The sequence below is a fragment of the Triturus cristatus genome, chromosome 9 (assembly GCF_964204655.1).
Source record: "Triturus cristatus chromosome 9, aTriCri1.1, whole genome shotgun sequence".
In the NCBI taxonomy this organism is placed as follows: Eukaryota; Metazoa; Chordata; class Amphibia; order Caudata; family Salamandridae; genus Triturus; species Triturus cristatus.
In genome coordinates this window covers 848,316,938-848,340,764 of record NC_140592.1, presented here as the reverse complement: position 1 = coordinate 848,340,764, position 23,827 = coordinate 848,316,938, and the positions used below count along the sequence as shown (strand labels likewise).

General features: G+C 40.8%; 1 protein-coding gene across 1 annotated transcript in view; it reads right to left on the bottom strand.

Annotated features, from left to right (window-relative positions):
- LOC146798947 (tumor necrosis factor alpha-induced protein 2-like) overlaps positions 1-23,827 on the bottom strand; it is a 48,150-nt gene that overhangs the window by 9,138 nt on the left and 15,185 nt on the right. Inside the window, exons 3-10 of the mRNA XM_085626311.1 lie at positions 23,146-23,797; positions 21,266-21,380; positions 17,140-17,262; positions 16,002-16,102; positions 14,149-14,247; positions 9,654-9,783; positions 6,913-7,035; positions 5,593-5,748 (exon numbers count right to left, since the gene is read on the bottom strand). Of these exons, the coding sequence (XP_085482437.1) occupies positions 5,593-5,748; positions 6,913-7,035; positions 9,654-9,783; positions 14,149-14,247; positions 16,002-16,102; positions 17,140-17,262; positions 21,266-21,380; positions 23,146-23,797 (1,499 nt within the window). The remainder of the gene's footprint in view (positions 1-5,592; positions 5,749-6,912; positions 7,036-9,653; positions 9,784-14,148; positions 14,248-16,001; positions 16,103-17,139; positions 17,263-21,265; positions 21,381-23,145; positions 23,798-23,827) is intronic.

The following is a 23,827-nucleotide window of genomic DNA, read 5'->3' as shown; positions in this document are numbered from 1 at the left end:
TGTGCAATAGTGCTGGCTTTTCCCATATTCTTTCTATACTGATGGTTTTAAATTGTGACACAGACATATCATGTGCATAAATATTGTTGACAAAAATATAGATTTTTTAAGGTAAGAAATATCGTTTAAGTTTTTTTGTGTTGCATACTATTTTAATTGTATATGTTTTATGTTGTTTGTGTAATTGTGGTTCATGTTTAATATAGTTTGTAATTTTAAGTAATTTATATTTGGACTATAAATGTAAAATAGTAATTTATAGTGTCATAGTTGGTTGTGAGCTTTGTAGAGGTACAGGCTAAGAAGTTAATTAAGTCAGTGCATCCCAGAAAGGCTTTGTTGCCTCTGCACCCATGACCATTATATGTTGCAGTATTTTCCCTTATTAACACGGGGCCAGACCCCATGCTAATGAAGAAATGGCCCTCATAACAGTTCCAGCTTTATCAGTGCAGCAGCGCTAACTGTATTACAGAAGCATCAGGTGTCCCTTCTGTAATACTGCGGTGCCCCACGGGCTCATAAAATGGCCACACATGCTCTTTGCACCCACAGAGGGCTGAATATAACAAAAGCCCCTGGTTGGATTGGAACCTTCTCAAAAACCATTTCTTCTGTTCATTCTCTGGAAATGTGGGCAGTGCTGACAGACTGAAGAGGAACATGCCTTCTTGGACTTAGACTACACTTGTAGAAGTGCTCATACTAGAGCATCTTTGTAGCTTCTATTTCAAATTGGCAGGTGAAACCACTTTCTCAGGGTGTTTTTCCTTGACTGGTAGTGTGATTTAGCGCAGGTCCCCTGTGTTTCTTAATATTTTATCAGAGGTATTTCTGTGATAATTTTACAGTTTACACATATTTGTATTTGTCACAGTGCTATCTATGTCATTTAATAAAATTCATGATGGGGTCCTAAAGTCAGTTCACGGGGACATGTCTTCTGGAGAATGGTATAAATGGTCATGACAAAGAACACTTATCTCTTGGAGCAATTGGTGGATGGTGACGCTTAAGTCTCCAAGGCCATATAGCTACCAGCCATGCCTAAAGAGTTCAGAATCTTTGCCCCCAACAGCAGAGATGCATGTCAGTATGGCAGACCAGCAAATTTGCTGGTCTAGCCTGCGTAGCAAATGCTAATTCCAGGAGAGTGCACAAGTGAGGGAGAGCAGTTCTTCTCTTCCACACAGCAGGGGTCTCGGTTATCCTCTTTCACCAAAGATAATAGGACCCAACTTAGCAGATATTATGCAAATATTTTATTTTGATGCATCAATAGTCAATTCTACAATAGAGCACTACTCATCTTTCTCTCAGCTGATGTCCACCTACTTTTATAAATACAGACTTCACCAAATCTTCATAGACTTGTTATGCTGCTGCCCACTAATTTTACAGTTGAAGATAATATGGATTGCCATTATCTAATGCAAGGTTGGCGAATGAAGGATGCAGAAACTACACAAACAAAACCAAAACAAATGAAGAATCTGCAATGTGTTTTGAACATATTGTCATGTTATGTCTATTTGTAAAGCGTGCTAATCACCCAAGAGGGTATCCAGGAACTTGAGCAGGAGTGAAGGAGTATGTTCCCCGCAAGGTTAATCGAATAGCCATATCTTCAGATTCTTGCAGAACTCAAGAAGTGAGGAGGAGGGTCTGATGTGCTGTGGGACTTTGTTCATTGGTGTGATATAGGAGAATGAGCGCCCTCCTTCTCTGCTTTCATGAATGCGGCCGGTATGTGAGAGTGAGGGTGAGACTGAACATAGTTTATGGCTGGCTAGTGAAAGTGAATTCCACGGTTCAGTTAGGCTGGTCCAGTGATGTGTAAAGCTTTGTATGTGAGCATGAGAAGTTTGCATTGGCTGTGTTTGTTGATGGGGAGCCAGTGGAGTGCTCTGAGGTGAGATGTTGGTACGGTGTTGTAGTTTGAGGACACCTCTTGTGGCAGCATTCTGCTGGGTCTGTAGTCTGTGAGTGAGCTGCTTGGAGATCCCGGTTAGAGAGTGTTGCTGTAGTTGAGTCTGCTTGTGATGAGTGCCTGCTTGATGATTTGTCTGACGTTCTGTGGCAGCCATTTGAAGATCTTTTGTAGCTTGAGAAGGATATAGATACAGGCAGCACTCACTGCGTTGATTTGTGCTGTCATGTTCACCTTGTCGTTCAGGGTGATCCTGAGGTCGGTGGGTCTGGTGTTGGTCCTGGCTCAGTCGGCCACCAGGTGGCATCCGAAGGAGAGGTCTTGTTTCTGAAGACCAGTACTTCAGTCTTGTCACAGTTGAGCTTCAAACAGCTGATTTTCATCCATTCTGCTATCATGGTCATGCAGTTGGTTAAGTTGTTTATGGTGGTGTTAGTTTTGACTGTCTTGGAGAGGATAAGTTGGGTGCTGTCAGCATAAGAGATGTTGATAACATGGTATATGATAGTGTTGGTGAGCGGCGTCATGTAGATATTGAACAGGGTAGGGCTGAGGGACATTCCCTGGGGAACTCCACAGATCAGGTTCTTGGTCTCCGATCGCAAGGGTGGCAGTCTGACTCTTTGGGTTCTTCTTGTAATGAAGGAGCAGATCCATTTGAATGCGGGTCTCTGGCTGCCGATGTCATAGAATCTTCTGTTCGGGGAGACTATGTTGAATGCCGCAGAGAGGTCAAGCAAGATGAGAGCCACTGTCTCTCTTCGGCCCAGGATGGCCCATATGTAGTCATGGCTGCGATGAGACCTGTTTCGGAGCTGTGACCTTTTCAGAATCCTGATTGAGTATTGTTCAGTGGTGTAGTTTGAGGTTAATTGTCAGTGGCTTGTTCATGGCTTTCACTATCACTGGCTGGGCAGGGGAGCATGGAGATCAGATGGAAGTTGCTCAGTTGTTTCAGGTCAACCAACGGTTTCTTGAGGAGAGCATTGACCGCTGCATGCTTACAATCTTCAGAGAATATGGTGGATGTGATGACGGGGTTAATGATGTGGGTGATGGTGGTGTTGATTGGTGCTCCAAGGTTGCAGATGTGGTGGGGGCATAGATCTGTTGGGGCCCCAGAATGGATGGACTTCATGAGCTTTGTTGAGTCTTCTCTGGTGAGAGTTTCCCATTTGTTATTGTGGTCATGTTGGTTGGTGATAAGATCGCTAGGACATGGCTGGAGTACAAATTGCTGCTGTAGATGCTTGCGATTTTATTGTGGAAAAAATGTGATAGGTCATCGGAGTTCTTGGGAGGGGGTGATGCTGTTGACGGAGGCAGGGGGGTGTGCTGAAGTCCTTGACTATCAAGAAGATCTCTATGCAGCTGTTGGTGCTCCCTTTGATGCATTCAGCCAACGCTCTTTTCTTGGTGTTGGTGTCTCTCAGTTGTTGGTCGTAGTGCCTGAGTGCAGCCTTGAAGATGGTTCTGTTGGTGGCTTTGTGGCTGGCTCTCCATTTTCTTTCTAGTTATTTGAAATGCTGTTTGGCATCTCAAACGTCCTCTGTGCACCAGCTGACTTGGTTGTTGGTTCTTCTTTGCTTGTTGTGATTGATGGGTGTGAAGAGAATCTGCACAGTTCGTGGTCCACTTGTTGAAGTTAGAGATGTCTTTATTGAGGTTGGCCGTGGGGTTAGGTTGACCCGTGCTAAGGATGTTGAGCTAAACAGCTACTGCAATTTTGCCCCACTTAAGGCAGGGTTGGCTGGCACTGGTGGGTGTGTTGAATTGTGGTGTGTTGATTTGGAAGTGGATGATGGAGTGGTCAGTCCATGTGAGCGATGACGTGGAGCTGTACTTGAGGCTGTTAGTGGTGAAGATGGGGTCTAGTGTGTGTCCTGCGATGTGTAATGGTTCTCTGATGAGCTGGGTTAGTCCAATGTTGCTCCTGGTTTCAATTAGTGCTGTGTAGCAGTGGTCAGTTCTGTGTTCTAAGTGGGAATTGAGGTCACTGAGGAGTATGGAGGCTCTGGAGTTGAGGTGAGAGGGCGATGAAATCAGTGATTGTTGAAAGTGGCTCGTGGTCCTGGTGGCAGGTAGACGAGGGTTCCATTTAGGGTGAAGGTTTCAGAGATTTGCAGCTTGAAGTGCAGATGTTCTATTAAGGGTGTGGTGCCTTCCGTGGATGTTAATGGAGTCTTTGTAGATGACTTTGAGTTCTCCTCCTGGCTTGGGAGAGCGTTCCTGTTGTGCGATCTTGTAGCCCGCTGGAATCGCTGCGTCGATGTTGGATGGCAATTTGGATGTCAATGTGTAGTTGAGCCAGGTGTCCATGAGGAAGAGGAGGTCCAGTGGATTACTACTCTGCAGGTCCCAGATTTCAGTTGCATGTCTGCTGAGAGATCATGTGTTGAGTAGCTTGCATGCAAGTGAGTGTTGGGGTGTAGGTTTGCTGAAGCGTGTGGTGTTGGGTGGGGTGTTGTTGGTGTCACTGGTGCTTGTGTGGGATGTATGGGTAGACTGCCAATGGGGAACTGGCAGTGGGTGCAGGCAAAGGCCCCTACTCTGGTGTGTGCCACTGCAGCAATGGTGGTAGAGGCATTCCAGTCGAGAGACCGTTGGAGCGCTGCAGAGTATCGCTGGGAGGCGATCCAACCAGGGTTCCTGGCACTAGATGCGGTACAGGCACATACAGGCGCAGATGGGCTTGCGTTTGGCACCATTGGCACGCCGGTGATATGCCCGCTGCGTGCAGCTGCACAGCGGCCATCATTAAATAGGTCGTGGGAGAATGAGGAATGAAGGGGCAGGGCTGCAGAGGTACGGAAATAAGAGGTGAGAGAACGTGACAGGAGGAGCGGGTAAGGAGCCGGGAAGGTGGGAGAAATGCCTGGGGGTGGGGGCTGTGGGGAGCCCAACAGAGGGGGCAAAAGGTCTGAAACGATGTGAAAAGGCCTCAAATAACTGTACACAGCACAATGCACAAGGGTTGAAATGAGAACCGGACCAAAAGCACAAAGACAAATGAAAGCGCACTACAGAGGAATAAGAGAGAATAAAAATCAAAGGAAAGGGCACTAAAGAGTGAGAAAGCATAAAAACGAATGAAAGAGCATTAATGAGGGAGAGAGCACAAACATTATGAGAACGCACTAAAAAGGAGTGAGAGAGCACTACAATAATTAAGGAGCACTAAAAAGGAGTAAGAGAGCAAAACATTTAGGAAAAGAGTACACAATTGAGTATAAGATCAGCAGGCACAAATGGTGAGGGAGAAAGTATGAGGTGAGAGGGACAGAAGAGGATATCAGAGGAGAGAGAGCCGGAGGAGTAAGGCGGGGGCCTCAAAGGCATGTTAGCCCAGTCCGAAAGGGCCTAGGCTGTCTGGAAGACTAGTTCAAGGTGAGTGGGAGGCCAGGCCTAGGCACCTTAAGCATGGAAAACTACAAAATGGAGTACAACCATATCCATGCTTAAAGTACGCCATTGCTTACACTTCCCTACATTAACAGACTCTTAGGTGGCTTCCCTTCTGGAGCTTGATAAAATCCCTCATCTTTGCAACTCCACTACTGTGGGACAAAATTAATTTTTTAGTATTAACAAAACAATTGCATTTTACATTTCCTTGGTTTCAATTGCTTCTAAAAGACTTCACATATTCATATTATACTTACATTTGTTATGCAACATTCTTTTATTAGAGATGCACTTTCATTAATTTGATTTGCTATGATTTTCTGCTGCTCTGTACTCTTTTGGCTCACTTTCTTCTTCATTATTCGCCTGATGTATTCTTTAACCAAATAAAGGTGGATTTTCTCCATAATTTCCTGGGCATAAACAAAAAGCAATATATGTTTTGAGTTCAATTTGCCAATAATGCATACTTAATTTGTAAAAACTAAGATTAGCAAAAATTATTTCTGTGCACATGGTCTATTGAATAAATATTTTTGATGCCTGAAATGATTTACTTGGCTTCCTCTGGAGTTAATTTTCCAACAAGACATATTGACAGATCTATGTATGTAAGCCATCTCAGTACATCCTATTAAGCACTTTTTCAGTAATGCCGATCCAAAATTCTAAGGCTCTCCCTGCTGGTTGAACTGTCTGGGATAATTCCACTTAAAGGAATAGGGTATTTAAATGTGTTTAAATCCTCCCATCCCTCCTCAGTTTCCTTGTTAATACATTTAAGCAATTGCACATTTAGAGGGTCATTAGGAAAGTCCCGCCATCCTGTCATGGAATGGGTCCGCCCGCCATTAGTGCGGGGGTTCCGTTGATGATATTAGGATGTGCCCGCCGCACTGGCGGGTGCATCCTGCATTCCTGACATTGCGGCGTGCGGTGCTCTCAGCACCGCCTGCCGCAATGCCAAGAAGGCATGTCGTGCACTTCCATGCACAATGTGGCAGGCACCGTGTGGTGCCTGCCATGTTGTGCATGGAACTGCAGGGGGGTACCATAGGTACCCCCATGTGAACCCCCCACCTCCCATAATCCCTGGGAGCCTGCTACGGGCCCCCAATGGTGAAAAACGCGTGCCTTTCTGTGGCGGTAAAGACAACACCCCACCTGCATACTAATATGGATGGCGGTGTCTACCAGACACCGCCACCATATTAACTGCTTTTCCGCCCGGTAGACAACAGGCGGAAAACCGGCGGACGGTCTTCCCGTCTGACGGGGTCCCCCCTGCCTTGGTAATGTGGCGGGGGGAATTCATATGTGGGTGGTGGTTTTCTGCGGGTGGATCGCCACCGCCATACGGGCGGTGGCGATCCGCTCGATATCTTGATGAGCCCCATAGTGTTTACAGTTGCATCTCAGCATGTATTCACTGAACAAGCAAAGCATGGTTTATAGATATTCAGTTTTAGTCTTTCACATATTTTCTACATTTGCACATTACTTTCAAAGCCAATAAATTATAAAAACCCATCCAATATGAAAACAGTTTTCATGCAACAAATGTATCACTCATTTACCTGGTAGTAGCAGACTTTAAGAGTCTTGAATTTTAGCATGTAGGTTTCTGATATCTTAATAATTTGAACCATAGTTCCATGGCTGCATAGCCCATTCTTTTGTGACAGCTTTCTAAAACTAGGCTGGGGAGAAAAGACAAACTATAAACATCAAATTTAAATGTACAATAAACAAAAATAAGACAATGAACTTTGCACCTACTACGATGGAACGCATATTTTTTTAAGGAAAACTTAAGCAATCTTTTTGTTCAGCAGACAATCAACGTTTGCCCTGTTAGACATCAATTTACTTTGATGCAGTAGCTATTACGTTTGCTCTCTCTCATAAGTCAACAACCACTATGAAGGTTACTTGATATCTCCTAGAATACTGTAATTAACTTGTTGTCTATGTCTGGTTATCTCGCCCTACTTTGTGGATGCCTGTCAGGTGGTGTCAATTTATAATTTCAAAATGTGGACTGAAGATTAATTTCTTTTACAAAAGTATTGATTGACTTGTTTTAGCACTAGCTCCTTTTTGACTGGTGAATGGCCTCAACCACAATCTCAGGCTCAATCTCCTTCCGTCATGTATCTTCCCTTGTTCCTCTATTTCAGTCTGATCACTATATGAACCTGTTTCTTACTCAATGTAAAATTAAGGCTTCTGTTAGGACCTCTTCTTTCTGGCCACTAGAGGAATCTTTATGTTTATTTAGTTTTTTGGCTGTGCTCTTACGTACAAGACCTTGCATGCTTTTTCTGGGGACTGGCCTGCAGCTCAGGCCTCCCTTCAAAAGCTGAGCCAATGACCCCTTATTGAAATCTGATAACCTCTGTGGATGGGAGTGAGCGTCACTGCTGAAGACGTCAATCCCTCAGAATGAAGAAGTGGGCGCGCTGATAAGCAAGTGAGTGTGTGTGCGAAGAAGATATGAAGGAATGACTGAATTAGGGAGTAAGTGGGTCAGAAAGAAAAAGAGTTGTATTGGGCCTCATGCCTTAATAAGGCTTCAGGGTGCTCTGCACCATAGCTAAATTCAGAATGGGCTACTGATGACAATTCTGGAGATCAGACAGTAGAAAAGAACATGTCTAGAATGTGATTTTTCAATACTGAAGTCTTCATTTGGTTATAGAAAGTTGGTAATCAACTTAGGAACAAAAGGATGGGCTCGAGATTGCTAGGTCTGTGCCTTATCATTGCAAAGGCAGTGCTATCCCATGTCACATTCCAGAAAGATGGAGTGTTTACTAGTAGCAATACGAACCTAGTTTGAGTTTAATAACCACATTCACTCTTAAGACACGATGGTCGAAAAAAGCTTTGATTTTCTCAAAGTCTACAAATCTGATTCACTACAGTGTTGCATAAATAAACATTTATATCCTGGATTTCATTCATCTATTTTTTATTATCAAAAATACTTGTCATAAGGAATCTTGCCTCCTTTCATGTGAAAGTTTTTTTATTTATTTTAGAATGGGATGGTTAAATAAAAAAATTAATTGAGGAACCTTACTGACTATTCACCTACCCAGCACTTATGGAATCCAAGTTATTTTTTGCTTCCTGCATTTTTATTAAGAAAATGCAGATATGCAACCCAAGCTATTCAGATTTCGTATAATATTGGTGCAGTCAACGTATGTTTTAATCTTTATTAATTTCATAAATCCTTTTTATCTTTACGTCTTATGTATCCAAATAAAATGTCTTTATCTCTTATGTCTCCAAATAAATAAATAAATATAAATTATCTAAAGGTATTCCATATCTATTTGGAAGACATAGGTGGATTCCAGCGTGTATGTTTGCTCTCTCTTTCACACTCAGAAGTAGCCTTGGTGTAGGACGTTGTTTCTATTGTAGGGTGTGCAAGGTAGGTCTTTGTAGGTTGAGGTAGATCTGTTCAATTGTTCAAGGCGATGATAGACACTAAAGTAGCGCAATATAATATCAAAGGTTAGGAACTTGAAGGAGTGGAAGGAGAACCAATTGGGTGTTGGGAGTCCAAGCCCCAAAACAGTAGGCTTATGGGCAATAGGGAAGAAGAATAACCACAATTTGTTACTGGTGCTCATGGCGGTGACAAACAAAGCCTTAATTTAACTTTTTTAGTTTCAAATATCAGGACTAATCGTTCAAAATGTTTTCAAGAGAGCAGTGCATACTGTATATCATTAAACAAGACAGTTCATACAGCAGCTCACCAATCACAAGCAAATCATCATTCTGACTGTTCAGCAGAGAATTTTGTATTAACAATTCATATTTTTGATATTCATAGGAAAGGCATGTGTGAAAGGTGCATATGTGCACCAATCTAATATTCTGCGCTATACTAAATAAAGTTGTGCTACTTTGGTTCCATTTCTATTTGAGTAATCAGCACTATTTTGTGCTTTCAGTAAACAAAGCTGCTTGTTTTTTTCTGTGGTAGTGTGTGTGTGTGTGTGTGAGAGAGAGAGAGATGGCGAGTGTGTGAGATTATAGGTCTGTGTGTGGTGTGTGTGTCGACCATTGATATACAATGTGGTGGCGAGGTAATTGGTCCAGAACCCGTGGACAGAAGGTGGACAGTGCAAAAGCAAGGCCTGGTGAATGACATGTTTGTGACATGTTAACAATAGAGTTCACATATGTAACCAGTCATTCGTTTTCCAAACATATCTAATAAATATACACATATCATAAAAAAGAATAAACTGATGCAGTGGTGACTTGAGTAGGTTGTATCAAAAAGTATACACACCTGTAATTCTAGAAACAAGTCTTCAAGCAATGTGTCAAATCCAATCTTCTCAATTTTGCGCAACGTAGCATACAAATTAGTTTTAACTTCGTCTTCAAAATGGTGGTTTTCAAGACTTCTGATATACTTTCTGGAACGTGATGCAAAAGGTTGTTTCATCATTACAGGTGTAAACTACATATTGCTAAATCAATAGCAACAGGAAAACTGCATGAAATAGTATTTGTTTTACGGAATCATGGTCAAATGGTAGATCTAAGGTAAATGATTGGTTATAAAGATGTTAGTCGTTGTACGCAACATTATGAGAAATCACACACATGAATTTCTCAATTATGGAGTTCCCCCTGCATATCATACTTTCAAACAAATAATTATAAATAACATTTTATTTTTCAACCACCTTAAGAATCTGACATGAAGCATTATTAAACGCTGTAAGGATGTTTTAATTGAAAGTTACAAGTGCAAAGAAATGTTCAGTTTCTGAAATGATATAGTAAAGATGTGTGCTAGCACATTTCACACGTTAGTGCAAATTAGATTTTTATCCAATTCAGAAAATGAGACTTTACAAAAAGGTATTCTTGGAGATTTGTCTGGACACGGCTCACTAATGCACAAGCATTTGTGTGCTTTGGTGCATATACGTGCCTTTGGGCTTCGTCCATGCACAACTATGCATCCATAGTGCACGAAAGACTGCACCATTGTGTCTCTCGAGAGGTCACATTAATTTGCGCCACCTCTAGATTGGGGCATGTACATGCAAGTAAAGGTACACACTAGGCGAGCGATCCCTAAACTAAAAGTGCTCATTAGGCTACTGCTGAGCTATGTTTACGAATGAGCATCTAATGCAGTTGTTTTCACCCCTTTCACAAGTGTGAAAATAGATGTTAGTGACAGTCGAACATTAGTATTTCAGCTGCATTACGTGTTTGTCGCCAGGAGGCCATTCCCTCCCTTATCAAAGTAGAATGGAGCAGTCCAGAAGGGCACAATACACAAATGTATTTTGGACATCTATGTTCAGTTTAGGAGTGTAAATGGCATGATCTCCGAGTGCCAACTCACTTTTGCAATTCGCAACATGTGAGTTTGCACACGTAAATTGATTTACTCATTTGTAATGTTACACCACTGAGAACCTCTGCTGTGGGTGGCAAGGAGAGGGTTTTCCCTAGTGGGAATGCCATTGAACTTTGGCCAACACTCTCACATGTGTTACTTTGAAGGGTATTCACATGTTCCCCAGAGCACATGCTCACCCTGAATACACTTGGACATTTATCCTTGACAAGGGTCCCACAGGGGCAAAGCCATAAGTAGTGCAGTAGGTGCTTTGGCACCAGAGCCCAGATGTTTGAAGGCCCAGTTATGACTGTCTTACTTTGTAACTGCAAAGGAGTGGCTTTTAACCTGCTACTGTTAAGGTCCATGGCACCCGTGTAATGCCACTGAAGTAACTCCAAGCCCACGGTGAGAATGGTAAGGGTTTAACCACAAAATTGGTCGGGGTATTGGGAAACAGAGTTCTTCAACTGGGAAAAATATTTTCTTTGTGGAGGAAAAAGTCAGCTTGGGCGCACGTGCCATGGCTAAGCATTTACACATGCGTAATTGTTTATCTTACACAATTAGTTGTGTAAACACCAACACATGTGGAATTATTTTAGAATTCCAAAAATATGTAAATGTGTAAAAATGAGTCAATCTACTTCACACATAGGTGTCAGGCTCAAACTGTGCCTAGACAGTACAGGGTTGGCGCACAGTGATGCAGAGCACGGCTTCTTCAGAATGGACTTCTCTCGTCCATGAACCAGGTACTTAGGAATTACATCTCTCTCTGAAGATCTAGATAGAGAGTGGAGAACATGCTCCTATGTCTTCACTCTGCTTTTGTTCCTCTGTGGTTTATTACCAGTCAGGTAACAACTACAGAAACTTCTGCTAAGATATGAAACGTCACCGGATCCAACAGGAAAGGAATTTGGGAAAACAATTCAATATCACTGCCATTTTACTGACAGGTTGACGGTCGGTGCAGATGTGATATTGAGTTAATGGTGGATAGCCTGAAGGAAAAACCAGTCGACCAGTAACAAATGGTTTGTGTTGGAAAATTCAGCAGATCCAACTGGAAAGGAATTTGGGGAAACCAATAAATATCACTGCAATATTACTGAAAGGCTGACGGTCTGTGCAGATGTGATATTGAGTTAATGGCGGATGGCCAGGAGCAAAAACTAGTCGACCAGTAACAAATGGTTTGTGTGGGAAACTTATGCGCATCCAACAGGAAAGGAAATTGGGGAAACCGCGGAATATAAATGCCATTTTACAGAATGATTGATTGTCCGTGTAAATGTGATACTGAGTTAATGGTGGATGACCTGGAGGAAATTCCACTTGACCAGCAACAAATGGTTTGGGCTGGATTATGAGCTTATGGACAACAGCTGGATAGAGGAATTGTTAGTTGGTTCTGTTTGCGTTTTGGAACTCCCTTTTGGTGTCTGATGGCATCGCTATGTTTTAGTTAACTGCACGTATACCCATAACGGCATCTGCAGAAACCATTTGCACCTTCCCATATTAGGGTGACCACCTCACTGCAGTTCAATAAGCACACAGTCTCCAGTCAGGAACTTTAAACCTGCAAATGATTGTTCCCAGGTGTACGTGCAATTCCATGGAAGCAACACAAGGCTACAACATCCAGAATGCATTTGGTTATCAAATGAATATTCAGGAATGGAAGCAGTGTACATAATGACCTAGAGAGAGGTGGTCGCACTTACGCAAATGGAAGACACAAACCACACAGTTCTATGGGTAGATTTAAAGGAATTGTTAGTAATATTTTCAGTTATTCGCAGACTTTTTTCCAGGATTTCTGCTAGAACGGACACTTACAATTTACAGTATCAAAATAACCGTTACATTATTTTCTGCGCCTAATGAATTCAACAGAGCTCTGCTTTTCACGTGTAGATCTAACTCTAAAAAATTACAGAACGCAACATTTGCGGAGATTTTTTTTCTTATATGTTGTCATTCCCCACTATCAGAGTTGATCCTTTGCTATACGTAATACGCTTTTGAATGCCAATTTCACAATCTGATACAGATATTAAGAAAGCTAATCTCTAACGCATGTGTGTGGGTTGCTGCTTGCTATTTTAAAAAATAACCTGCTAGGTTTGACCACCGCACGTAAACCGTGCTTGCGACAGTTTTGGACCATGTATTGTGTCAGCTGTGGATAAAATTGTGCAGAATCGGGTAATATGTGTTTCACTGTTGGTACACAATACCCATGGGCAATCTCGTGGCAGCTGCTGGGCCCCACAATTCCTGAGCAGCTGTCTCAGAGGCTACTCTTAGAGTGAGCTGCTGGGCATAGATACTTATTACAACTCTTACCTTACATATTCGGCATAAAGAAGATATAAATAAAACGGTCAGACTAAAGTTAGTACTATTTGGAGCAATGAAAAATGTTATGGATGTTTTGAATACCGGAGTCATTGTTGAGCAAAAACACAAAACTTTGAACAATTTCTAGGAAGGAGACTTGAAGGGCGATACCCAAATTCGTTTTTTTAATAATGAAAAGATCTAAAAATCTAAATGTAAAAGATAGGTTTATGGTCGATATGCTCTGTCTGTCTTATCTTCACTGTAACCATTAAATGAAAGCAGAGAAAGGAATTTCACAATAGGAGGAAAGACAGGGGGTATAAGCAAAAAAAGGTAAGAAAAAAGTAAGAAGGATTAGCAAAGGGAGGGGGGAATGGAAGCAAGGTAAGGATAGTAAGGTAGAATGAGCTGATTATTTTTAAAAATCTGAGTTGTGGGCAGCATGTGAGATGGGAGGTGTGATGGGAAGGGTATGAAAACAGGGATTTTATATTGGTGAGAGAGGCAAGGGCAGTGGGGCACAGCCGGTGGTGAGGAAAGAGATGGAAGGGGCAGCGATGTTTCCAAAATTCCTGCCAAACAAGGCAATACCAGAAGAGGGAATAAAGCAGGACACTGTCCAGAAGAGATTTAAAACTAAGGGAGCCACCTACATGAGATGTCACGGCGGAAAAATAAGGGGGAAATGGAAAAAAGACGAGGAAGCATGGGAGACTCCAAGTGGATTCATGGCACATACATAGAGTTGTTTCACTCATTCTGCCACCCTGCCAGGCCCTATCTGTTTGTCACAATTTGTAGGTCACCTAAAACATATATATCACATTTATATATTTTCAGTGACAATTGAGTTCATCCCAAGTTTTAGTTATGGGGTAATTGGATGAAAGAAGAATGCAGACACCGACCTGAACATCAGCAGACAAAGGTCCTGGCTATTAAAGTGAGTGAATAGTTTAGCATTTAGCCGTGTGCTACCCATAAGCACGTATACAAAAGTGTTCCTTTTTCAGCTTAGTCTTCCTATACCATGCAATCAAAAATGCATTTACGCAGTGAAACTTACCTATAGTTGTCACAGCTATTGATATTGGCAATCACAATGGGCAGGAAATATGTGTGCTTCTGGTTCGCCTCTATAAATTCTTCAAACGTTGCCTTATATCTGGTAAAGGAATGGAACATGTGTATTAATATTTGGTCCATTAAATGAGGATTTCCTGTTCTTTAGGAGTATTTCACAAAATCACACATCGCATGATCAATTCTTGTGTAAGAGGACAGAGACTTTCAGAAGGAAAATAGCTTAGATGTGGTGAAATATTGATATATAGACAGCAAAGGGGATGTGGACATTATCCTGCACTATTTGTATAGATGGACCTAGGCCTTCAGGATATAACAGGACAAAGAGTGAGTGAGTGAGTATTGCCCAAAACTAAAGGTCGAGTAATCCATATCCAGTTGATGCAAAATGCTTTCCTCCACATTCAAATCTGTTTTATTTTATGACTCAATAGGGGCCTGATGTATCAAAGGTTTTACCTTTCTGTGTCTATGTGGAAATGTGCTTATACATAAATGCATAGGTGAGATTTTTCTGCAACTCAAAGCAATAGAACACAGGAGTTTTTTTATTAATTGTGGCCAAACACTAGTAGATGATTGGACATTTTCCTAGAACAGCAGACAACAGCAGGCTAATAGGAGTAGTAGTGTACTCCCAGAGCTTGTCTCCTCAAAAGATATGTAGCCAACATCTTCGTTGCTAGGAAAGAGGAATAAGAGGTCAGCAGTTTTAGCATTTAAATTTATCAACTAATCCCCTTTCAGAAAACATCCATGTGGAGAAAAATACCTTACATTCTAAAAATAGCGTATACCAGGAGCTCATTGTGATTTTTCCCAATGATCACCGGGCACTATACATGATCCCTTTACCTGTCTACAAGCATGTTTCTAATAGAAACAAACTGTGGAGAAAAAGAAACTCTGGTGAGTGCCACTTGGTCAGACAAAGCAGACAACTGCACCCCTAGGGCCAGAGTTTCAGAAGGTTCGGATGTAACTGTTAAAAGGAAACCTAAAAGAGAAAACACAAACAATTTGTAGCAGTTTGAACACCAGAGGATTTCTGGAGGTGAAGAATCTGCTGTGGAGTGTGAGCCTTGTGACCGTGCAGAATAAAACTTTTTTTGGATAGAGTAGAGAGACCAGAAGGAAGCATGATCTGTGAAGTAGGCATTGTGGTAGGCCTAACGTCTGCCATTCCAGACATGGTACTGGGTTGTGAGGTGGCTGGAATGTTGGTACCTGTCCTGAAAGTGCATCTTTTGGCCATTCTGCTTCTGTGATAGGCTTTATGAAAGTTAGATCTGAAAGTGTTGCTAGAAAAGCCTGTTTTGATATTGGGCCTTCGAGGAAACAAAACTGTCCGGTCCAGGGACACGGATCCTATCGCTATCCCTAAGAAAAGTCTGCTTCTCTGGCAACCTGTAGAAATAGGTTTGTCATTTCCAAAACTCATGTAGGGTGAGCATTGAGTGTAGAATTTAGGGATAGACACAAAGGTGAAAACTAGCACGACCTGCTACCATTCCAGGAACAACACTTGGGTTGTGAGAGGACAGTATATATTTTGAATGTTTTATGGCGTTCTTCTATGTCTCTCTAGAATCTTCAATGGGAGTATCCTTTGAAGCTTTTCCTATTTTGTTTTGTCCTATTGGGTCTCCTAAAAATTTGACCTGCCTACAGATATGGCCTCAACTGCTGTGTGATTAAAACCATACCTTTCTGATTACTTTCTATGTACAGACCATTTTCACCCCTCCTATTCAGGACCTGTAAGCATGGGTGTGCAAAGTCCTACCTCAATAAAGAGAACAAATTACATTTTTCGTCATTAAGCGGTCATACCTTTTTAGAAATGTGGCAAGTTGTTGTACCAGTAGAGGCAAGAGCTGTTTAGCAAGCTGAAGAGACACTTTCTTAGCTCCTTCCATTTGTCCATTGAGCATCTACAACAAAATGTAATCACATTTAACTCTTAAGTTGTTGGCTCAGATGAAATCCATAAGCATTTCTCAAAATACTGTGTAACAAGCGACCAGCAGCACAATGGACCAGTTGAGGCACTATGCTAAATTCAAACCGACCAGTAGGCGCTTGACCAATGGGAAAATCTAATACAACTTTCTCCCAGTTCTGTTGCTTCACAAGAGAATGCTGAAAGTTGTCTTGTTATAGAAAACAACCCTACTAAAAATCAAACTGGCTGATTGTGCGCTTTGCAAATGCCAATTAACAATAAAACATTTAAATATATTTGAAACTATTTTTTTTTTAAAGCTGAACAGTCCAACATTTAGAAACAGACTATATGTTTATATGGGTATTTCTAATTCAATAAACTTTAGCGGCTATTAGGAATATTTGGTTAGGGCTCTCCTGTGTGTGGTACTGGTGAGCCAGCCATGCTTTGATTGATGTGCCTCACTTGGACAATAATGGAGGCAACAGGGTGGCCAAACGTGAGCTCCACATCACTACTGTTCGCAAGTAAAGAAATCCATACAATTGTACCCAAACATAGCTGAAATTTTAAAAATCACCCTTAAAGTTCGATGAAGTTGACACACTGTTCCCTTGATCCTATTTTCATTTTGTGGGAGAAGGTTTCTCTATAAATGATAGCGTTAGTGAGAGAATTAGATCCTAATAGACTTTTTTCAACATTTTGCACCCACCAATCTCATTTTAATTGATGTTTTCTCCCACAATTTGTTTTTTGCAAAAGCTTTGCCAACTTTGAGAAGTTTAGAAGGATTCCAAACTTTAAAAACTAAAATCAAATTTGTGGAGGAAAGTATTTTCACCTCCGCACACTCCATCAAGGGTCACATGATCATCATCATTAAGCTAATTTTATTGCAGTTAATTCCCATCCCCCAGACTACAAAAGGCCAAATTCACAGCGGTTTTAGCAAAAATGTTTCAGTTACGGGTAAATATTTTTTCAAATAATTAATTTCACATTGTGAACGTCTCATATTACCTGAATTATATCGAAGGGCAGTTCACTGTGATAGACCATATTCAATATTGTTGGTAGCTTCTCTTGTGTCCAAAATTTTACTTCATATTCTAAGCTTTTTTTCATTAGAACTTCGACTAATGACTTTATGGATGTAAACAAAGTAAAATCTCAGGTTAGCATGTGTTAGCACAATAAAAGACGCAAACAGTCATGTAGAAACTCTCATTGTAATCTTACTTACAATGGTAATACACTTATGACTTACCAAACACACTTCACACTAGTCTTGAAAAAAGGTACACTAAAATACACACCTGGTCACTAGTTTGTGTCATGCAGGTAATAGAAACAAAAGCATCCCAAATTTGACCTTTGGCAAATAATGAACATGATATTGGCACCTGCCCCAAAAATCTTGTTGAAATCTTCACTTTTAAATCTCCATTTTACGATTCCATTGTCAATAAAGGAAGGGCCTTTGTGTGGGTCATGGTAAGGTATATTATTAAAAGTGTAGACACAATCCATTTAATACTTTAATTTATATATACTAAGGCCGTGATTATGAATCGTTACGGGGCGGAATTACGATATGGAAACCTGCTGGGCCTGATCATGAGTGAGTTTTCCTGGGTGTTGGAACACGAACCGATTTTACTGGGTGGTAATTCCACTTAGTAAAATGACGTGAGGCTTTGACACCAGCAATAGCCAACATTCTGTATCCTTATTTCACCCTTTATGTTGAATACATTACCTCTATTCACATTTAAGCTTGAACTCTTCATTTCGAAATCATTTTTGGCCTATTTTCCAGATGCTTGAATGCAAAATCAGTCTTTAACAGACTCTCCTATTCCACTTCCTCATTTTGTTCATGTATAAAGGGATAAGAATAATAATCAAGGCCTAGTACTAATTTCAGTCCTGCACTTCAAATTTTAGTTCTCATAGGTAGAACAATAATAGCACTGTGGCAACTTAATTATTATATTACATGTCAGACAGGAGTGAGTTAAATTTTCAAATTGTCAGAATGTGCCTCTCATAGTCCTTTCATTCACAAACATATGGTGGATTCCATTGAGGGAAGTCCTGGAGGAAGGGGTGGGATGTCCGTTGACCCTGGAACAGCATGGCATCTGACAGACATGGCCTTTCATTTAGTAATGTATTAACAGTGTTATGTATAGTGCCAGCCATGATCCCTTGCGGCCAGGCTTCTTTATAAAACTTGGACAGATACATTGACTCAGTGTATACATGTGGCAGTGGAAAGCAAAAGAGGAGACAGAGGAAGATTCCACTGATGATTTGGTTGAAGTATGGTCAGTCCAAGATGGGATAATATGTTATTGCATGATGGCTTGGCATTGTGGAAAGGGCTAGCAAGTAGAATGCTGTTATTTGACAGCCAGTTGGATCCAGCCAAGGCATAAGGGAGTCAACACATCCTTTAGGTTTACATGCATGAATTGTAAGGGCCTTCTTATGTCTTGCAGAGGGGCAAGGGTTAATGCAGCCTATAGGTGGAATCCTGAGGTTATCCTGTGAAATGAGCAATTTCCAAACTTCATTAATAATATCTGGTCCAGTTATATGGATAACTCCTAATTTTGTCCCAGGCTTTAATCTGTAGTTTTTAGCCTCTACTGTCCGCATTGATTTGAAGAGGCCAGTCATAATGGCAGCTTAAGTGTTTCTCTTGCTTAGACCTTCACACACCCTGGATATAATAGGTTAACAATAGTATTAATTTTTGGGAAATATGACTTGTTGAAAAATCGTAGGGTAAATGTGAGTGTACCAGCAATATCTGGGACGCACCCCGAGATTTTTCTTCATGGATGAGTGAATCCTAAGGCCCTCATTATGGGTGCCCAAGTAAATGGGCCTGATTTTACCCACCCCTGGAGTTAAAGATACTGGGGTGCAGGTAATTCAGGAGGTGGTGAAAATCTGATCCATTATGACTTTACGAGTTGGACCCTGAGGCCCCACATTTAAATGAGAAATTACTGGTGGAATGGGTAATTCAGAGTCCAATTCCCCTGGTAATTGCCATTTTAGGTTGGACCGTCACCTAGAGATTATCTGTTTTTAGCAGTCAAAACCTCTGCTGGAAAGTTAAGAAATCTGCAGAGTTTCTACTACTCTTATAATGTTAATAGGGCAGTAACTCCTGTCATCAGCCATGTTGGAATTAAAAGGCCACACATAATGTGAGCCAAAGTCGGGCCTGTGACTACATATGTTTGTTCTTTTGCCAGTTGGTTGAAACTCAAGCCTTACTAGGTCTTTTCAGTTCTAGCCAATCATTCCACACAAAGTTTCAGAGGAGCCAGGGTTTCTAATTTGATTGCTAATTCAAAAAATAATGGTCGCATACCCAGGACAGCAGTAGGTCATTGTTATAGCAAATGATTTGGGTTTGTGAAATCTGGAACAAATGGCGACGCACTTAAAAAAAAGTGATTACTGTGAGCTGAATCTGAGTGCATGGCACCTCTTTGGCTTATACTAAAAGTCGGACACCTGTCAATATTTTCTCAATTTTTTATGGCTCTTTAAGAGAATTTAATTTAAGATAACAATGAAAATTCCTGCAATCAGATCTCTAGGAGGGCATTTTCTACAAATGGATTGTCATTTTAGAATGGGTGGTTAAAGTCAGAAGGGGTTATTAAAGTCCTATATGTATGACTGAGGTAATTCCAGGTCCAAATTCATAACAGGCCACAGATCGAACAGGTTTTGGTTGCGCTCTAACTTTCCTGAGAGTAACCAACTGCCTTGAGTTTTAGGACATTCGCCCTTCCAGCTCTAAACAATTAGAACCCCGCCTCCTAAACTGTTTCACTCTCGGGTAACTTCCACTCCAACCTGAAGGATGCCAAAGTACTATCATTGTACCCTACAAAAGGATTCACCTCATATCACTGACTACCTGAACACAAAGTTTAAAGGTAGCACCACCCACTCACGCTCTCATCTCCCAGATAATTTTACTATGTACCATTTAGGTGTTATGCATCATCTGTTATTCTCCAGAACATCTATGAACAACATTTATGGTCAATGAATGAAATACAAGGAATAATCCAAGCTTTCATTACAAATTCGGGGAACCCTCTAAGTTACATTTCCAGTTTTTGGAATCCTAGACAGGGGGGCTAGGTGTATCTCACAATAAATGGACTATCCTGTGTTTATCACAAGACCCAGTGGTCTACACTCTTAAGGCACGCAACAGTATGCCTAACCAGTAATTGGTACTCGGCCATTTGAAAAAGATAATTTCAGAACCTTCCAACCTTCTCCATTTCCATGTAATTAATCTAGGTCAGTAGTTCTTAACCTGTGGTCAGAGGACCTCCAGGAGTCTGTGAGGCCTACTCAGGGGATCCCCAACTGTGTTAGAAAATGAAATAATATTACAATTAATTCATTTATATAAAGAAACAAAATAGAAAATGTGAAAACTTTTTCTATATTTCATTGTGGATTAAACAAGATATTTCAAGATTTGAGCACTTATTTGATATAGACTCGTTTTTGTATTTTTGATTATTGTTTTGAAGTTCAAATCATAGAAATTTTAGACCAGGGGTCCTCAGCTTCCAATGATAACTCAACGGGAGGTCCTCAGATTCCAATAATGATTCAGTGGGGGCCACAAAAGTCAAAAGGTTAAAAACCACTGCTCCTATTACTAAGGCATGAAACATCAGCAGTAACAATCATAAACCGGTCAATTGTTCTCAATTCCATCTTGCTGAAGCCTTCCTTTTGGTATAGGGAGTTTGATGCTTTTCCCGAATGCAGTCTTCCTCTGATACTGGGGACATGCTGCTCATGTCCTGCACCCCAGTGGCCTCCACTCATTCAACTGGCTCTCCTACCCTTTTTGACTGCACCCTATCTTTTGCATACAACAATGCTTGATATTTTTCTATAAACCCCATCGGAATGATCTCACAAATTCATCTCAGGAGTCACTAGACAATGCCTCCTTTTTTGTCATGAGCATTGTGAACAAATCTCGCTTCATAAACAATATTCCAAAAAAGAACAAAAAAAGTAACAATAACAACAGTGTGTCATGTAAACATTCACTGCATAAATATGAAATGAATAGACTCACCACAACATTTAAAGCATACTGCATTTCAAGATCTAAAATCTTTTCTAGTGGCAGAAGGGGTCCTATTTTCTCCCAGCTTACATTGTGAACTAAATCCGGGTGCTTCATTATTTCACTGGAAAGGAAACATGATATAGTTGCATATTTAATTATGTAAAATACATAACATTTGAAGCAGTATGAATTAGAACTGAGGTTATGACACTCACTACAGTATGTCTGCAATGCAAACGGCCCAAAGTTCTTTCAAATTCAAACAATTTACAGTATAGATTTTGAGTGTAAGCCCTTCTTTAAAGAAGCTTTAATATTAGCTCAAAGTAAAAAATTCCAAAGTGTTTAACTTATGCCAACAAAGCATATCTATTCCAAGCCTGCCAAAAATGGCCATGTAGCTATAAATCTGTTGTTCCTGGCACTAGTCTCAGTCCTGATATTATTTAGTGTCAGCGCTTGACAAAAAAACACATTTATTGTTGCCCTCCTGCCTGGTGTACTGATCATTAAGTCTCCTGATTGACAGGCAATCTGAGTGATCCTAGTCAATTACTATATGAAGACCTCTTGGTTCTTCATCCAAACTATCTGGTGAAGGGGATTGCCATTCTTTAGGAGCTCAGCACCCAGATCTTTAGAATTCCCTGAACTTAACCAACTTTGAGAAGGCCAGATGACATTTGAGAAAGGAATGGCTCATTGCGTGGAGCTATGTGTTAATCAGGAGACTAAAGGAGAACATGATAATAGAGGAGGGCAGATGGTCTGAGTAATTCTTGGTGTTTTTGGGGTGCTATTAATTTTCACAAGTTTGTCTTCAGAGATGGGGAAGAACATCCCTAACTTTAGAATGGGAAGGGAAAAATAAGACTGCAACAGGTTGTCCAATGGATTAGTGTTAGATATGATCAGTGGTGTTTTTCATTAAAGAAGTAAAATAAATAGTTTTGTTTCTGAGGCTGTTTCAGCAGTATGATTGGTGATGTGATTGGTGAACTGATGCGGTCTTCATCAGCTTTAAATAAGGTTCTGAATTTGTGCAATGTCCATGGTGTACATTTGCATTGCCAAATGTTTCTGGAATATGGGCTGTTTGTTTGGAACGTGTATTCGATTTTTTCTTAGACTTCTCTTTGCAATATTGATCTGTGAACCATACATTAGTTGTGCTCACTTGCACTGAAGACGGGCAGAATTCAAAGGTATTCAGGAACGTTTTGAAGTCTGAAAGGGTTTGTTTTTACAATTTTCCAAGTAGCCTTTGATGGGGTCAATAAATATAATACTAAGAAAAAGTGTTAAGCTTTCAGCAAACTATAATTTAGGGTAGCTTGTGAAATCCGTTTTCCCTTTGGTAGATCATGGATGAAATAGGTGTAAGATATAATAGCTGAAGTCGTTTTAGGGGTTGTTTGGGGGGTTTTGAAAGTGGAGAAGGCTGTACAGGTGTTTTTGAATGAAATAATACTTTTGTAAATGATAGGTTTCAATGTCACTGTGGTGGGTATCAGCTGATCTGCTGTTGTGACACATGTATTCGTGGCATGAGTTGTGACTTCTTTATTCTTAGGTTGTGTGTCTTGATAGGAGCTATTGTTCCAACATTTGTGCTTGGTTGGAGTTCTTTTGAGGAAGGTTCTTGAAAATGTTAAAAGTGGCTTCTCTCTGTGATGTTTCGGCTACTTGCAGGCAGGGAGTGTCTTAACATGTATTACTGGATTAAAAGGCACAGAGAAGAGCAGGAGTTACCAGAAACACATAATGGTGTTACAAGAGAAAGTAGGGATTGTGGCTGGATGACATGAAACATTGAAAGACACCTAAATACCACAGACCCTCGACAATTAATTTATCACCAATTAACCAAAACTGTAAAATCTTACTTTGGATAGATGTAGCGCACCCAAACCAGCAGGTGAGTGGTATCCTTTTCATCCAATCCGTAGTCTGTGATGGTGTTAAGTTGCAAAGAGAAATGCTGGATATAATATTTTGCATAGATGTTACACACATCAAAGTTCTCTGGGTAAAGCGGTTTAATTTGTTTTGCCACAACGTACAAATCTGACTTCATTGTCTTGCCCATGTGTTCTAACTCATCGGAAACCGATGAGGTGGTTTTGTCACTCGTGGTCTGGGGTAATTGACACATTCTTTCTTTAACTGACTGCTTTACCACTTCTTCCCATTTTGCCATCCATTCCCTGGACTCTGGAATAAGTGCTGCTGTCTCAGATTCAGTTTTGTTGTCTTCATTGACTTGCTCTACAAGTGCATTCACCGCCTCTTTGAGCACCGCAGTCGCCACAGGTTCATCTACATTCTGGCTGGACAGTGCACTCACAGATTTGTGGAAAATCTTTGACATTTGCTCCCACAGCTTAGTATAAAGTAGTGTTATTTTTTCCTGTTGCTTCTGTAATCCCTCTTGGCTGTTACTGGTTGTATGTCTTAATGCTTTGTGTTGCAGATCAATTAGTTCTTGAATAGCACTGTGGAATCTTCCCGAATCAATGGATTCCTCAACGTGTTCAGCTGCAATAATGAAAAGCAAATATTTGAATC